At 39.8% G+C, this 18578-nt stretch overlaps 1 protein-coding gene across 1 annotated transcript; it reads left to right on the top strand.

The window, feature by feature from the left end:
- LOC8057119 (protein SAWADEE HOMEODOMAIN HOMOLOG 2) lies at positions 10126-18209 on the top strand. The gene is made up of 8 exons (XM_021462209.1): positions 10126-10155; positions 10272-10509; positions 10644-10830; positions 11524-11584; positions 12254-12305; positions 14508-14651; positions 17178-17300; positions 17882-18209. The coding sequence occupies exons 2-8, from the start codon at positions 10297-10299 to the stop codon at positions 17972-17974; spliced, it is 873 nt and encodes a 290-aa protein (XP_021317884.1). The 5' UTR covers positions 10126-10155; positions 10272-10296; the 3' UTR covers positions 17975-18209.

The following is an 18578-nucleotide window of genomic DNA, read 5'->3' as shown; positions in this document are numbered from 1 at the left end:
GCGAAGAAGAACATCCAAGATCACACAGCCCAGCCACCAACAAGCCCACAGCCAAACCACGATACCAGGGTCCTGCACACACATGTAGATGAGACTCCATACCACAGAGGAGCTCTATTAGATGGCCGTGCAGGGGCTCCGCTGTTCGAGAACACCTACAACATTGATGTCGCGCTTGCGGTAGGTTGCACCAGCACATGTATGCGTCGCATCGCAGTGCTTCGCATTGGGTGGGTTCCACCAGGGGGTGCGGTGGTTGTCGCCGTGCCAGCGCCTTGGGCCCTAAACCACCACACCAATGCTCGTCTGCTCGGTGTTGGGCATTCAAGGTCACTATCAAAAATAGACAGATTTAGTTTTCTAATTCTGATAACGGCGCCAAAAATACCAAACCTATCCCTTAAGCCAAGTTGTCATCCCCAGCATGACACGAGAGACGCAGTATTGAAATATGCAATTGCTCTTTAGAATAAATAATAAATAAGATCTGCAAGCGCACAGATTAATACCGACGTAACATTTTAACCGGGAAGCATTCCAGGTATCGTTATTTATATTTTTACCACTGGGAAGGGATTGCTAAACATCAATGTTGATTATTGAATGGAATATAGAATTGAGTAACTATCATTGCATGTATAATTGAGAGCATTTATCTATCTCTTTCATACAGGGATAAGTGTCACATAAAAGATATATAAAGTATAAATAGTGACAAAGATAATTAATCTGATCAGCATAACTTAGCCACATATAAATATGATAAGCACCTCAATAGATATTCTAGCAAGTCATTAGCATAGAATTAGGACGAACTACAAGAATATTTCCTAAGTTATTCTTAACTATACAGTCTAGCATATCATAGTTAGTACAATTATACTTGGCAATCATTGCGAGACAGGATTACGCCCATGCATAGTGATATTATCAATGAATATGACAAACATCGCAATCACTCCCCTGTAATAATGTTGCTCTGCCAGCCCTATACACGAGAGGGGGACTATATAAGAATCAATGGAGCTGTCACTACCACGAACTACCCCGCGATCTGGCATATAGGGTACAATCGCAGATAAATACGGTATAGGCACCACGCCCACACAATACTTATCATTTACCCACTGTACACATAGATAAATGCTATACGATCCTAAACATGTATATAATTCCAATCTAACTAAGCCAAGCATATAACTACGATAAACTAAGAACAATATAATTGCAAATATAAACAAGTAGAGCAAAGTCATAATCAATATATTGAAGTAGAACAAAGTCATATTCATAATATTGAAGAACAAAGATGAACAATTGAAGAACAATAGAGAATTACCAAGAATCCTCTTGACAGATCCGAAAACCAATCGAAGATTGACTCCTTCTAGTTCTAATCCTATGTAGCTATGCTAAACTAGAGATCTAATTGATGTGGTGGCTCTAGGGCTTGATCAGAGGCTTCTTCTCCCAAGATGAATAATGAATTAGGGTTTAGGGGTCCTCTTCTCAAGGGGCCAGGGGGTCTGCTTATATAGTCCTTCCAAGTGAATGTGGGCCGTTGGATCAAACCGACGTTAATCGCACGGTTTTTCTTGATCCTTTAGGTCGGTGGAGCATGATCCGCGAAGTTGGCTCTGATTGGCCCCGAGGCCAGGGTGGGCGCCCAAGGGGGGAGGGCGGGCGCCCTGCCCCCGAGCCCGTCCGGTCTCCCGTTCGTTCCTGTGGCTTCTGGACTCTTCTAGAGCTTAGATAATTGCGCGGCACGTTAATATCTCTATGTAAACACGACGTATGAGCCTTTCTTCCATAATTCCTGATAACCCCCTGCAGAAATAGACAAACACCAAAACTCGTGGAATTCTGTCAGATAAAACCCTAAGTCTGGATGTCGATTGGATTTGGATCTTTTTCTTTGTTTATTTGATAATTAAATTTGATACTTAAGGACCGTCAACACTCGGGAGCACCATGATGGGGCCAGGGGTGTCAACACCAGCACGGGGCCATGTCCGTCAACCCAAGAGGCCTAGTTGCTGCCGCGGTGGATCTAAGCCTGAACCATGAATTGCCCCACCGGTGGGCCAAAGGTGCCGGAGACGATGCAGAAAAGGAAGGGGAGAAAGGGGAATTAGGGTGGGAGGCTCCTTGGGGGAGGGGCAAGACCATGTCCGCCTGCCTAGGTAACGCTAGATCCGGGGTGGATGACGAGGGAGGAGCGTCAAGCTTCTGCCACGGAGTAGCCTTGTTCACTACGGGATACTGGTAGTTTGCCGAGAGTCTGTGGCACTCGGCAAAGCCCTAAATACACTCGGCAAAGACCACATAACAAATTTTTAGTCGGGGCACTCGGTTCGACACTCGTCAAAGATAGAAACGAAAAAATCCAAAAAATAGGGAAAAAGGGAAAAAAACTTTTTCGTGAGAGGCCTGCGCCCACCCAAGTCTATCTACTGCTCAAGTCATGGAATTTTTTGGGGCTTCACACCCGATGGGAGTTCCTCCCTCCTTAACCACTCCACCACACTATCACTTGCGTCTATATTGCATTTCAGTTTCTCATATATTATACAGAATCACATGTAAATTGATTATTTGAGGTTCTAAATGATTTCAAATAAAAAGTTGTCAACTAAAAAGTTTCATAACTTTTTGGGTCATACAATTTTAATTCAGAGAGTTTCTCCATCCGAGGTCGTTTACAAAATTTGAATTTCAAATTTGAGAAATTCAAACATAGTTTTTGCATGACAAGATGATTCCAAAACAAAAAGTTATCAACTATAAAGTTTCATAACTTTTTGAGATCTACAAAGTTTATTTAGGGAGTTTTCCATCCAAGGTTGTTTTAAAATTTTGAATTTTAAAATTTTCAATTAAAGACGCAGTTTTGCATGACACGGTGAACTCAAATGAAAAAGATAGAAAATACAAAATTTCATAACTTATCAAGATCTACAGAGTTTTATTTTGGTTGTTTTGTCATTTGTTCATCCAATATGGTGGTTATAATATTTTTCATAAATCTTATATATCTCTCTCGTAGTTTCATAAACTAAGAGAGATGTAAAATTTGTGAACAATTTTTTTTTGACTTTGTCAAATGAAGAAATGACCAAAATAAATATTATAGATCTTGTGAGGTTATACAACCTTGTAGTTGAAAACTTTTCTATTTACATTTATTTAATACTTTAAAATTCGATTTAAAATTTTCTTTGCTGAGTGTTTTTTTACCATCCACGCCACAGCATCCACGAGCGGGGCCATCACACACTCCCAGCAGCAAGCATCTACATGAGAAGGGGCCTAAGCGACGACTACGACTACAACAAACACCAGCTGGACATACCAAGTGAGGAGAAGCATGAAGCATAATTAGGCATAACGCTGCGACCAGGGTGACCATGCGGGAGGAGCGAGGGGCAAATCTTCTGCTCTTGCCGCGGTGCTCCAGCTATGCCAATCAACGTTGGAGAACCCACGAGCAGGACTTTCATCCCCAGCCTGTCCCCAACGGACCGAAACTTCGACGACGCCTTCAAGAAGTTGGTGACACAAGCCTTGCCACTGTCGTCAGCCCAAATGAACCAGGCAGGGTTTTCACCCAGTTTCTGCAAGTCCACAGATGCAGGCCACTCGTGGACAGCACCGATGGCAAGGTGGAAGACCACCGTGCCCTGCAGCATCGACAAGCTGGGGCAGCCGCAACAGCTGAGGAGGCACCCGGGCACTGGCGCCGGTCGGCCGCACGCGCATCTGGGGGCACTGGGGTGACGCCGTCGGGCGCCACCGGAACCCCAAGCCGGTGCGGCCAGGCGTCAGGGGGCACCAGAGCATCGGCACACTGCGGCAAAACCCACCGCCGGAGGATGTAGACGCGAGGCACGGGCCGCTGCCACGGTTCACAGAATCACAGTACGCGAGGCGGCGTCCAGGTGCTGAGAAGCCCACACCTTGGAAGAGAGAGAGAGGGAGAGGGAGAGAGAGAGAGAGAGAGAGAGAGAGAGAGAGGGAGGGAGGGAGGAATATATAGGGGGGAGGGTGGGTGCTGCAGGGAGCCAAAAAAGGGGGCGCCGCTGCGGGCTGCCGCCACCGCTAGCCGGAGCCACGGCGACAGCGACCGGAGTTGGCCTACGAGCGGCAGGGCGAATGGCAGCGCAGCGTGTCGCCCCGAGTCGCCTGGGGGAGACGACGCTTGATAATTCTAACTAGCTACAAACTGCTTGGCTTGATTCTGAAGTTGTGCAAAGAACACTTTAAGGTAACTGGAAGACGAAATTGCAGCTCCAATGTCTTCTTGTTCATATGGGGGATATGTTGTAGTACTGGACGCCGTTGTGCTTCATAATCTCCATCATGCAACCTTGCTGATGAGTGAGGAAACTTCTATTGGCCCTATCCACCGGATTGTTCTTATATGCCTCGTTAACCTTAAGCACAATGTCGTTGATGTTGTTAGGTGTACCTTTCTCAAACAATGCTTTGATTGCAGCAAAAAAAACAAGGTCCAATATGCTAAGATCAGGTGAATTGGGAGGTTCTGGACAACACATGTTCTGGACAGAAGTAAAAGAACAGATAGCTGAAAAAAATAATAACTGTAGCTGTCCGACAACACATTAACCTGAAGCATCACCTCCATCTCCTTGCAGACCATCGGGTCCATCTCCTTGCACTCCTATATTGCAGCATCACCTTGCTCTCCTTGCTCGCCAAATGCTGCAACACAGAAAAAGAAAGAATAAGCTCATATAGACAGAAACAACAGAAGGCAAAACAAAGATCGTGACAGTTTTGCACCTTGGCTGCCATCGTCCAAACCATATCATAATCAGGTTGGTGTGCTGGTCCATCATACTCGATGATATCATCCGAATCAATGGGATACAAGTCGCCAGATTCACAAATCAATTTCTAATCCAGGCATCTAATCGGAGGTGGAGAAAGAAGAGCAGGTGTGGTGGAGAGATCACTGAACTTGCCTCTACGTTTCCATCCTGTTTGCTGACTTATATAGGCCATGGAAAATTGAAAACCAAAGTGAAGAGTGGCGCCAATTGAAGTTTGATGCATAGGTGGCTGAGTTTTGAAATTTGGCTGCCAAATTTTTGTTGACAGACATCTGTAGGACTTGTAGAAATTATGCGCGGGAAAGAGAGTGGGAGAGAAGAAGGGAGCGCGGCGGCTGCGCTAGGCACCTACACGAGCACACGATCACGCAACGAGAGACGGAGTTTTTAGTGGTGTTAGTTGGAGATTCATCGGGGACACAAAGCGATGCAAGGTATTACTCTAGTTATGGCATTTTAATGAAAAGCCCACGGGCCTCTGCTTCTCCTTGGTCTGTGCGCATAGGGCTTAGATGAAATAGATAGATGGATGGAGTGAGTAAATTTGTAACATATGCTTTCGGTGCAACATCTCCTTGCTGAGGCCACGCGTCGCAGCAGCCAGGGCCTTCCTGGTGGGGAACTATGGTAGCGGAAGCACCTCAGCACAGTGGGGGATAGGGCACGGCATGCAGCGGCGGGGCCGGGGGACGAGCGCAGCGAGGCAGAGTGGGCATGGCGGGGGATGGAGCATGGTGCAGCAGCGGATGCGGCGCAGTGGGGGATGGCGGCAGCAGTAAGGCGGAGTGGGGCGGGGTCCATGTGGACAGACGTCTGCTTCCCAGCATTACCGATAGATTAACCATTATTACACTCATGTTTGCCCTTACTTATATGGCAGGACTAGATCGTGCAGACTAAACAGAAGCCAATAATTCTTTGCCCTTAGTTAGTCTTCTATATAAATTTGTCTACAAACTTATTTTATTATTTTATGCTTTCAAATTATCTTTCTTAGTCATCCTCGTATATATTACTTTGCATGAGAGCCAAGCTCTCTTCTCTCTTCTCCCTTCCCTCATTCACATCATTAAAAATATTAACTAGCTTGACGTACCATAAGATAATTGTTTTACTTGCTCTAAGGCGATGATGACTATAATGTTGAAGGAATAGATTCAAGGTGCTAATAGATAATGCCCTAATTAAGGAAGTCCAAAGTCCAACCCACGCACAACAAGAGCTTATTCCAAAATCAAAGAAGATATCTGATCCACATCTACAATATAGAAACATCAAGTTCTATTCATATGTTTAAGTGTACAAAAGTGAGAAACTAGCTAGAGAGCATTGTCTCAATTATTTATTAGCTCTAAGGGTATGATTGGATGCAACCGTGGCCAAAATTGCCTAGACTAGACCACCGCCTATACGTTAGTTGGACTTCATTTGGTTCTGGTTCATACGTGAGTTTCTTTGCCAGATGCCAATTCCTATCCTGGTTGCCGGCCACCAAGTGCACGGAATCGATCACCTAGATGTCCACCCAGTTGCCTAAATGGTGTGGATATTTTCCAACCGTATTCGAGACCAAATCCTACATGTGTCCGTATCCGAGTCCGGATATTCAACATCCAATACTGTATCCGTATCTAAATACTTAAATCTCATATTTGTGATGTTGTATACCCAATAGTATCCTATCCAACATAACTGATATATATTATCCATACTAGCAAAATATGCCCGTGCGTTGCTACGGGAGCAAATAGATGTTTGTAGAAAATGAGCACTCTGTTATATTTTGTGTTTTATCTTTTTTATTAAATTTGATAATTTTTAAGCTTTTAAAACTGACTTTGAAGGAGACTGTCCATATATAGTTTATATACATGCTCTTAGGCTTTTTAAGATTTGTATTTCACGCGCAATGGCACCTTATACTCTTTAGTTGAAAGGAGCCTAATATTGAATTATAATTTCTAGTTTGATTTTGATTTTATATAGATTGTATAAGTTTCTGTCAATTTGTGCATTGTTCGTGAAAAGATAAGAAGCTAACAATACACTTTTTATTGGTAAGCCGAAGTCTATGTAAATATTGAGATTGATTTTTATTGTGCGTTGCAACAGGAGAAAAGCATCAAATGACCATAGAAAGTTATAACATAATATTACATTCTATTTATAGTTATGTTTTTTATAAAATTTAGAGTCCATAATTTATTTTATTGATAACCATGACATCTATAGTATTAGATAGTTAATATTTAAAATAATATGTAGCTTGGAGAGATATTTATTTAATAATAAAAATAGAAATTAGTCAAACCTTCTTTTACTTTAATATTACCTCTTAATATACCATAGTATTATGTTAAAACATGAGAAGTTTGTTGGTAGCTTTAGATTAGGATTTCTATGAAATAAGATATATCAGTTAAATGTATGTAGATTATAAACACATGGGTTAAATGTATGTAGATTATAAACTTATAGACTTATAAAGTGTTCATATGACATAACAACATACCATGCAAAGGTAGTGCAAGCATCCTCAAGCATAAATTTAGTTAAATTAGTAAATCAGTGAGATATACAGGAATTGTGTTAAAACTTTTACCACAAATCAAGCATCACATTAAATAGGCTATTATAAAATTTTTATAATAATTGGAGCAAGATAACTACAATTTTAGTTTTACACTAAAAAGCATAGGCAAGCATCTACCAGCAAAAAATATATACTAAAATTTTTCATGTTTTTTGTTTACTATATGGATCTAAATATGTGGAGCTGAACAAAATTTGTTTTATAATTTTTAGATTTTTCTATGAATTAATATATATTTATTAATTTTTATAGGAGATTTTGCATTATGAACCTAAAAAAACTTCTATTCTTTTTTTCCTCTTCGAGTAGTATATGTACGGGCCGATTGATGCGGTCGGTGCTGACAAATTTGTGTTTAGGACCTTGTACTTTTTTTTATTTTTAATATACTTTAATGTGTATAGAAGATTTTGTATTAGGAACCCTAGAAAAACTTCTATTCTTTTTTTCCTCCTACAGCTACCAGCGCCGATTAATTCAAACAAGCGGACATGACGGATGACGGATAGGAGGTAGGCAGACTGAAATTTTCTCCTTTTATAAATAGGTATAGATTTTGAATCTGAATCTGAACAGAAATATGAAAACAAATGTAATATCGATGATTTTCGTCCGTATCCAATCCGTTTTCATCCCTACTTATAACCATCATAAATCACTTTTTATTAATATCTCCTCAAACAGATGGACCAAATGCGGCCTACCTCTTTAGTCACCTCATGTTCATATATGCCTGGTTAGTCATTTTTGCAATTGATAGCAAGCACAGGCAGGTGACACTACCACAGAAACAACTTATAGCAAAGCCTCCCTTTTTTGTGAACATTTTTACCATTTGTAAGGACTCCAATTTGTAGGCTAGCTCGATATAGAGACACTTGTACAAATAGACGTTGAATAGTAAAAATTAAGTACTAAGATTTGAATTTATTCAAACGGCTTTAGATGGAGAAATGACCAAAATAAAAGTTATAGATCTTGATGACAAAAACAAAGTCACATAAAAAGATGACAAAAACAAAAGTTGTAGAACTCAAAAGTTATAGAAGTTTGTAGTTGACAACTTTTCATTTGAGATCGTCTTGCCAAGAAAATACGTTTGAATTTCTTAAATTTGAATTTTGTATTTTCCAAATGACCTTGGATGGAGAAATAACCAAAATGAAAGTTGTAGATCTCAAAAAGTTATAAAAGTTTGTACCTGACAATGTTTTCATTTGAAATCATTTTGTCACGAAAAACTATATTTTAATTTCTCAAATTTAAAATTTGAATTTTTCAAACAACCTCGGATGGAGAAACACAACCAAAATGAAAGTTGCAGGTCTCAAAAAGTTGTACAACTTTATAGTTGACAACTTTTTGATTTGAAATCGTCTTGTCAAAGAAAACTATGTTTCAACTTCTCCCATTTCAAATTCATATTTCGTAAATGATCTCTAACGAACAAACACCAAGAACAAAAGTTGTAGATCTTGAAATGTTATAAAATTTTGTAATTGACAACCTTTTCATTTAAATTCATTTAGGGTCTTAAACAATCAATATAAATTCAGTTTAGAATAATATATGGGAACATAATATCTATAATATACACAATTGAATGTGAGGTGTAGTTGTTAGAGGAGTACCACACCAGAGGGGGTTATGGGCTTGGTTCCCAGCGGCCACAAAGTGTGTGAAAATTGCCGCAACTTGGTTTTTGTTTTTTTTTTACTTTTTTTGCTATTTTTTGCGGGTAGCTGACCGATGGGCCTCCCTGGATTAAAAAGAATTGCTATTTTTTCTGAAAAATAATTTGTGTAGGCGGCTCTATATCTAGCCACTTTTACAAAACCAATTTGTAGGGGTGGCTGGCCGACTCCTACAAATTGACAATTTATAGCAACGGTGCCATAGGGGCTGCCAAAACCGCCCCTTGAAATCATCTGGAGCCGCCCCAACAAATTAGTTGTGTAGTAATGTGAAATGCCTAGCTCAAGGTTGCATCCGCACAACCCCTAAATGCTTAAAATATCTGACCCAAGTACAACTAATATGACAATTAGATGGTAACTCATATTTGACAACTAGGTATGCATTTTATGGACATCTAGATTTAAGAATTTTGTTGAGTATACTAGTAATAAAAGCTATTTTTGTCTCTATTGCTTCAAGTAGACATAGATGAGTTAGATTTTCCATAGTGGTTATATTCAAATTTACTTCTTGTCCTTAGTAGGAAAATCATATTTCTCTTTTAATCTTGATGTCAAAATTAAATCTGGTTGAGCTTTGATATTTGAATATTCTTGAATCATCCATGTGACGTCGCTCATATAACTATACTGTTATTCCTAGAAATGCTTATACTTTTTTCTTGAGTTTTAGAAAAGCCTATATACTTAAGGAAATATAAATCAATGGAACCATGAATCATATGGTCATTAATATGCATATGGCATACTTTACATGAGTTGTTTCTTCATTACCTGTGCAATTAATATAAAAAAAAATCTTTTTTGTGATACTCGATCATTTAAGCACTAGCCTTTAGGAGCAAACCGACATTTTTTTATTAACAGAAGTGGACCCCATCTGACACTGTCCTTGTGGCGTGGCCTGGCTAACACGTCAGATGAGAGAGAAACACGTTGGCTAGATATAGAGAGGACTGAGGACGACGGCAACTGGCAGCAGTGCACACAGCACGTAGTAGAGCACGCACTGGTAACGTCCCTCCCTCGACCCTTCTCCTCTTTCCCCTTCCTTTCCGACGATCTCCGATCGATCTCCGGCAACCCATCCATCGTTTATTACTTGAACCTGCTTCAATCTCCGATCAGTTTGCAGTCGGATCGGAGAAGGACGATGGATCGGCAATCAAGCAGCAGCAGCAGCACCAAGATGGAGAAGGGACTCTTCCGATTCCTGCCGGAGGAAGTGAAGGAGATGGAGGAGCGCCTGTTCCCCGTCACCATCATCAATCGCAGGCTGGATCACGTCCTCATGGATGAGCTCGCCGTGAAATTCAGCTACTCTCGGGGCCTTGCTGGCATCACGACTCCCGTCAAGTCAAAGCAGGTACACATACATACATACATGACTAGCTCCATCTGTGCATCAATCGATGTTCCATGAACCTTTTTCTTCATTCGGGATCTGATCTGACCGGGGCTCGATCAATCTGGGCTGCTGGGGGGAACTCGATCATGCAGGTGCTCAACTGGTTTCATAACAATCGTAGCAAGCATTGCCCCAAGCAGATAGCGAAGGAAGAACATGCTACGCCTCCGGTGAGCACAAGGGAGTTTGGGGCCAAGCATCAGCAAGCTCGAGGCTCCTCATCCCTCAGCAAGTTGAAGCCAACAGTCACTACGCACGCAGGATCTTCGTCTTCCTCAGGTGATAGATCGACGATGTTAATTACCTGTGACTATATGATCGATCACTGATGCTTATTTAAGTTGCGTGGATCTGCTAGTCGCTGGTTTTTAGGAAGGCGATAATAACCGAACACCGCAGCGAGCGAGGGAGTGATCAAATCTGTGAACTGATCGAGTTACGATTTATGAGTATTTTGCTCCTTCTCTCTTGATCTGTATGTAACTAGATCAGAGCCATGGACTTGATACTGAACGCCCAAATGATGTATTATTCATCTGACGTAGGTACAAGGTTTGTTTCCATTTCATGCTAAACAGCTAATAATAAACTGTAACTCGATCTGGGTGCAGACTTTTAGCTCCATCATATATAATTCGTCGTTTGTTGTTCCCTTCCCTAGCTTACATGCCAAATGAATGTGTTGCATCCTTTTAGGATCTATGAACTTGTTTGTTGCCTCCTCAAAACTTCAGGCACTTCTTTTCTATTATTAGGATATATATTGCTACGTTCTGTTTTTATTCTTGCTACACATCGTGCATCACAAAAACAAGACAATTATATATCTCCAGGGCAGTATTATTCTTTAGGATAGTGCTATATGTTATGATTTTATTCTTGCAACTGATATGCATCACAAATCCATGCATGACCATTGTCTGTCATGTATCTTCCTTCTGCTCATTGTTGTTAGCATTATTTGACAATCAGGGAATAATTATATTGATGGTCACATGAAGTATGAAGCTAAGTCAGCTAGAGATGGCGCTTGGTACGGAGACTCTTGCACCTGCCCTTCTTATATTTTGCTTTTTATTGATTGATTTCCATATGTTACAAGGTTTTCAATTTTCAAAAAAAGTGATGGGTGGAATGTGGTTGTATATATACACACATGTATATGTTACAAGGTTTTCAATTTTCAAAAAGTGATATGGGGGGCCGGATGTGGTTGTATATATACAGGTCTTCCTTACTGTGCATCCTAATTTCTGGACAAACTACTCATACATAAACTTTTAAGCCCTTCTATCTTACCATGTATATTCTCTTATGCACTTATATTAATAAAAGTAACAAAGTCGACATACGTTTTTAAATAATGTATTTATGTGCCAGGCAAGACAGTTTATCCCTATTAGTTAGCTTATCATTGTATCTGCGGCTCCCTGTTTTGATATATGAGTCAAATAAAATAATCTAGCTGACATATACCTGATTTCCAAATGATAGTGAGTCAAACAGATTTTTCCAACGGTTTGGAGAAAATTTATTTCATAAGCAAAAGATGTTAAATGCATGTAAGAGAAGGGATTGGATAACCCTATGAAGTGCTGCTTGAAACTTTCTACCCTTCGTCATTGAAACCAGCCGTTTGTATATATATAAAATTTTCTGTGCAGCATTTTTATTCCTCATTGTGCATCGTTATATATTGCAGGTTTGATGTCCAAGACATCGTGGCTCAAAGGTTTTGCGAATCAGGTGATTTGGTAAGGAAATCAAATTTTGTCCAATAATCAGCATCTGTTAGTTATTTTGTCCAATAATAAGCATCTGTTAGTCATAGCAACATATATACGATTCCATTCTCATTTGTATGTACAGGGAGGAAACCCTGGGGCTAACCCAGCAAGTTAATCTGTGATATAGGTTGCTATGGCACTTGTGTTACACTCAGATAGGGCGCATATGTACTTAATATATTAATTTTTTTTGAGGCAGGAGGTATTAAAGTATAATGACATTATGTGACATTCCAATTAATCTCAGGCAGCTAGACAGAAGAAATAAAGAAGATTTGAACCTGTGGTTTATTATTATAAGTTTATGTCAGTTTCCTTGACATAAAAATCAGTTTCCTTGCATTGCATTGCTAGTTGGTGTCCTCTAGTTTCTACAAGTCGGCTCATCATGCCGCACTACTTTGTTGACTTCCATATTACAGAATACTTGTTAACAATTATCTGCACTACCATATGTAGGTTGCCTTGTTCTGATGCATGTCTCCGCATAACTCTCAGTGTCATTTCCATGGGTGACAGGAGAGGCGACAGCCACCACCTGAAGCGAGCCCGCCCTGGCTGCCTAGCTCTGGCCGCTGTTGCGCAGCCTTCTCCCCCCTTCTTCCTCCCACTCGGATCCTCTCCTAAACTCGTCCTCCCTGTTGTGTTCCCCATCGAGTGGTCCTCACTCCAGTCAGATTTTGTGCTTCTAGGGGATAGATCCATGTGCGTGGGACCCGGATCTATGGAGGATGCAGCTGCTTGGCATGGCTTGCCCACTCCAGGCAAGCTCCGGCTATTAGCTATTGTGCTACCTTGGCGGTGGTGGTGGCGTTGCTGCTGGCCATGGCATGGGTGGTGCTGGCTGTGCTGGTGACCACAGTGACGGTGACAGCCGCACCGGTGGTGGCAGCAGAGGCCGCGCTACTGGTAGTGGTGGTGGTGGCAGCAGCTGTCAGGGTTGCGACTGGGCTGGGGCTCATATGTTGTGTTTCGATAGACTCTTGGCGACAATCTTGCCCGTTTTGTGATCCGTGCCGATGATGATGGCGTGTGCTCGTGTGTCATGCTCCTCGGAGGCATCATCGTCGAAGATCCATCTTCCTTTGTTGCATGTGGTCTCTAGGTGAAAACCCAATTTCAGAGAAGTCACGGTGGCATCTTTGTATGTCATTTCCTTCTGAGAGGTGATGCTTTGGACACCACCATTCCCTATGTGCTCAAGCTGTCAGGGTCGTCCTAGTTGACCCTGTGCGGTCGTTGCCGCCATCCCTGTTGTGTTGTTGGTCTTCAAGGTAGATTTGTACTGTACCTATGTGTGCTCCATATCCTTTTTCGCAATGGTCTGTCCTGCTATTCTTGTTTGGGTCGTCCTTCCTGGCAGAAGCTTTACAACCGTCGTTTGCCTTTCGTGGTAGATATATACTTGCCGCTACCGCTGTTAGCGGATGCTTAGCTGCTGTTGGATGATTTGCTGCCGTTGTCGCGTTGGCTTCTCTCTTGCATATGCTTTGCTGCCAAGGTTGCTTTGGACCCTTCTCTGGCGGATGTTTTGCTGCTGGATGCTCGTCTTGGCTTATCTGGGTTGGACGTTTGTGCCACCATGGTCTTGCCTTCTATGAAGGCAACCACTATGCTTGCAGGCCCAATTTGTTTGTTTGGGTATTGAGGCTAGAGGTCCCCTCCCCTTGCCTTTTCTTTGTGTTATGGTTTGTTCCAAGTAGTCTACCATTATCTTGGTGGGTTGTATAGCCTTCACTACAAGGGCTCTCTCGTACTTGTGTCTTGTAATTCTATGTCTCTTAATGAAACATGTGAGTGCCATCATGTTCTAAAAAAGAAGCATCCAACAGTTATGATTGAACAATACCATGCTCCTTGGTTGGGCCCTCTAGAACCATGTGTATTGTGTAGATCTAAGATAATTCAAATTTGTATGTTATATACTAGAGATAACTCTAACACTATCTTACTTTGTATACATAAACTTGCACATATATATTTATTGGCCTACATGTGCTTTCAATTGTAACATCATACACAATTTATATGTGCTTAAAAATGCTTGTATAGTTTCCTGGACATGCCAGAATTATTTGTCTTCTATGTTCCTTGTTTGTGTAGTTTCTATACTGTCATTTTATGTTGTTCTTACTGTATGTGCCATTCTTTGCTTGCCTTATGAATCAGGAACTATTGGTTCATTTTTCTGGACTTGGAGCAGAGGAACCTGAATGGATCAATGCTCGTACATGTTTGCGGCAACGCTCAGTGCCATACAAGGCCACAGAATGTGCAACTGTTCGTTGTAGGGACCCTGTTCTTTGTTATAAGGTATTGTAATATTAAACTACCTTTTGCCGCTAACTTAATTAGTATACAACATCCACATTATATTCAAACAAGAACTTTTGAGATGGACGGTAGTTAGGTTGCTCTATCTATCCCTAGAACTGTGCATTCAATAGTATATACTTGGTATACCTATATCAAAAAAGGGTTTTCACAGTTAGTGGATTCTTTTATGCACTATAATTTTTTAGATTATACTAAAAAGTTAGTAGGTTAAAGTTTTAATTTGTACTTTATGCTAACTCACACTTTTCTAATTAACTTTTATCTGAGATTGTAGAAAACAAATTCAAATATCAAACACTAACTATCAAGACATATTTTGCAGTTGTTTTAATCAAAACTAATTTAATGGTGCAGTTGCAGTTCTTCCAATTTTTCTATAGAATTGTTAAAAAATAACTATACATTAAAGGTTGATTATGGAAGATATCATGGGTGGGGTGCCATTGGAGGAATAGAAGAGTGAAGAAATAAGTACAGTGGGAAAATGATAAGCTAGAGCGAGACTAGATATGAATTAAGCTAATATTTCTTAATACTTGTGATTGAGGGCTGGATTTCATTCTTCATACAGTACATGTACTAAAATTGAGTTCAGCAAAATGCTGAGAATTTATTTTCATGGACTTCCTCTAATTTTAATGTCAGCAAGCTCTAAACAGTTTTTAAGATGAACATACAAACATATGAAACAAATAAACTAGAGTATTGGATATACACATATAAGTCACACCTATATTAAAAAAAAGAACTGTTAGAAAATTGTAGTCAATCCTAACAAGTGCCCTTGTAGTACCTGGCAAGTCCACACCTTGACTGCCATTGCTTGTGTCTCATTAGCGCGGAAAAACAGCAGGTGGGACGCCGGCGTCCTTCTGGTGTAAGCCATGTATAGGTTCTCCTGATATCTACTAGCAGCAACACTTCACCTTATTAGCGTAGCCGTCGTGTTGGTTGGAAGGTGTCCAGCATGACACCATTTGAAGCACACCGCAGAGCATACAGTGGTAACACACGCCATGACCAACTGTACCCATTTCTGATGAAAGCCCAGATTCACAATAACATTTTCCAAATAGCTCCAGTCCACACGATAATACGCCTTGGTCATATCTAGCATGTGCATGCAAAAGTTACTCCTCTCTGAATTATCATCCTATATTGCATGAATACACTCAAAAGCAATCAATGCATTTTCAGTAATTAGAGAGTACGTTGGGAATAAATGCACTTTGGTTCCTCAGAAATTGAATTATCAAGTAAAGGCCGCAAATGATTAACCAAGCATTTAGAAACAACCTTATGAACGACAATGCAAAGGCTTATCAGCCTATAATCACTTACCTTCTCTGAGAACATTACTTTCGGTATGAGCTATATATATAGTGGCATCATTCACACTCTTCTGCATGTGCCCATATATCAAAAAGAAGGCATGTACTACCTGAACTACATTTTCCCGAAGTGTGTCCCATTTTCTCTGGAAGAAGCCGAAGGGGAAGCCATCCAGGCTGGGGCCTTTCGCGGACCAATTTGAAATAGCGCATCAGCGACTTCCTCCTTTGCATAAGGCTTACATAGAGACATATTCATCTCCTCGCTAATACAGTATTCAAACAACCGGTGTTAGCACTTGGGGTCCAACATTAGGGCCCTTCGTGTAAAGGCCACTAAAATAAGAATTTGCATGCCCTTCCAGTGTATACTTGGTATGCCTATATCAAAAATGGTTTTCAAGGTTAGTGGATTCTTTTTTACACTATAATGTCTTAGACTATACTCCCACCATTTAAAAAGTTAATAGGTTCAAGTTTTGTACTTTATACTAAATCAAACTTATCTAATTAACTTTTATTTAGGATTATAGAAAATATATTAAAATACAACTCTAGATAATAGATGCACTATTAAAACATATTTTATGGTGGTTTTAATGGAACACTTCAGCGCTGTAGTTGTAGTTGTTCACATTTTCCTATAAAGTTGTTAAAAAATAACTATAGACTAAAGGTTGATTAATGAATATATATCATGGGGTTGGGGTTCCATTGGAGGAATACAAGAGTGAAGAAATGAGATACTGTGGGAAAATGATACTTGTGACTGTAGGTTGGGTTTCATTCTTCTTCATACAGTACTGTAAATTGAGTTTCGTAAAAGGACAAGAATTTTGTTTCATGCACTTCCTTTAGTTCTAATGTCAGCAAGCTCTAATAGTTTCGAAAATGAACATATATACAAACTTATGAACTAGAGTACTGAATATATACATGTAAGTCAGAACTATATCGAAAAAGGAACTTTTAAACAATTACAGTCCATCATATATAACGGGCTAGAATAAGGGAATTTTCTTTTCGATCGCTTGTGTCTGTGTAACATGAAAGAATCAGCAACATAGAAGTAATTTATTTTTCTTCATATTTTCTTGTTCTGTAATTCTATCTCTTACCCTGGCAGTGTTGTCTCTCATGAATATATATACTTATGTTCTAAATTGTCCAGGTAAGTGAACAGAGTGGCCTCTATTTTGATGCTGAAGTGCATGTTATTGAAAGGAAAACGCGTCATCCAAGAGAAGAATGTGATTGTAAAATCCTTGTTCTTTATGTGCATGATAATTCTGAGGTACTTCACTTCTAATATTGTCCATTCACTAACTACAATTCAGTTATTGTACTAATTTCTATGTTTTATCTTGTTTTCTTATGCTCATTATTATTCTTATAACTCTTCATTATATAATAACATCTATGCATTGAAAATTTATAATTGTAGTTGATGCACTTTATGACATGCTTTATATCAATTTTTTTCAATGGACAAATTCTGCATATTGCTGCTCCTTTTTGTTTTCTTTAAAATTTAGATGCCCTATAACTATTGACCCATTGAGGAACAACCATATGCTTGAGTAAACTACACTATATGTCCTTAAGTTGTATAGCTGTCTCATTTGGCAATATGAATTTAGATTCTTCAATTTGAAAAAATATATTTGCAGTAATCTCAACATGTTTAAGGAGTAAACCCAAAATTGGTTAACTACATTGAATCTTAATGCTTTAAGTGAACTATAATTTAATATATTCTATTGTTAATTCCATAAAGTATGCACTTTTTACATTTAGTGAATCGTAAGTTAGACTGCAACCTTAAGCTTTTATATTGTTCTTTGCTTGATACTAGATTTTCATTTAATTTTGTAGGATATTGTTACACTAAGGAAGTTGTGCCGTCGATATGTAGGAGATGACTACAAACCTCAAACTTCGTATGAGCAACGAAAAGAAAAGAAATAGCTTACTAGCTCAAGAAAAAAAATTAGCATCAATTGGATGCCATGTTTAATATTGCCATACCTTTTTAGAACAATGTATGCTTTGTTTGTTACAATGTATTTGGTGGCTTATGAGTGTTGCTACAGATTGGAAACTAATATTAATTGTGTGAAGATGTAAGACTTCAGGACAAGGAAATACATGTCTTTGTGAAGTTCATCAGAGTCACACTACCAGAGAAATGGCCTTTCGTAGGGGTACAAATTATATCACTTTTATGGAAGTAATTTTTAGGGGCTGTCAAAAAAGTTATCAGAGGTGGTTTCAAAACATGTGCCCTGGCATTGTAAAATTTCCCCATCCTATTTTTTGTTATTTAGCCAGCCTTTGGTTGTGCGTTATAATAGATCAAATAGGCTTGATTCGTCTATGCTGCTCGTAGAAGAGTCCTGTTTGTTTAATCATCTCATTGTTGTTAACGAGGAAAAGTAAGATCGAGTCCTATGTAGGATGACGTGAGATTGAGTCTTAGGTTGAGAGAAGTCTTACATCTTATATGTATAAGATCTTGGATATTGGAGAGCTCATATAGCACGCCGCTCAGATCGAACGGTTATTATAGAAG

Source organism: Sorghum bicolor, chromosome 5, assembly GCF_000003195.3.
Source record: "Sorghum bicolor cultivar BTx623 chromosome 5, Sorghum_bicolor_NCBIv3, whole genome shotgun sequence".
Lineage (NCBI taxonomy): Eukaryota > Viridiplantae > Streptophyta > Magnoliopsida > Poales > Poaceae > Sorghum > Sorghum bicolor.
The sequence above is the reverse complement of the archived record's forward strand: the minus strand, read 5'-3'. Positions and strand labels throughout refer to the sequence as shown.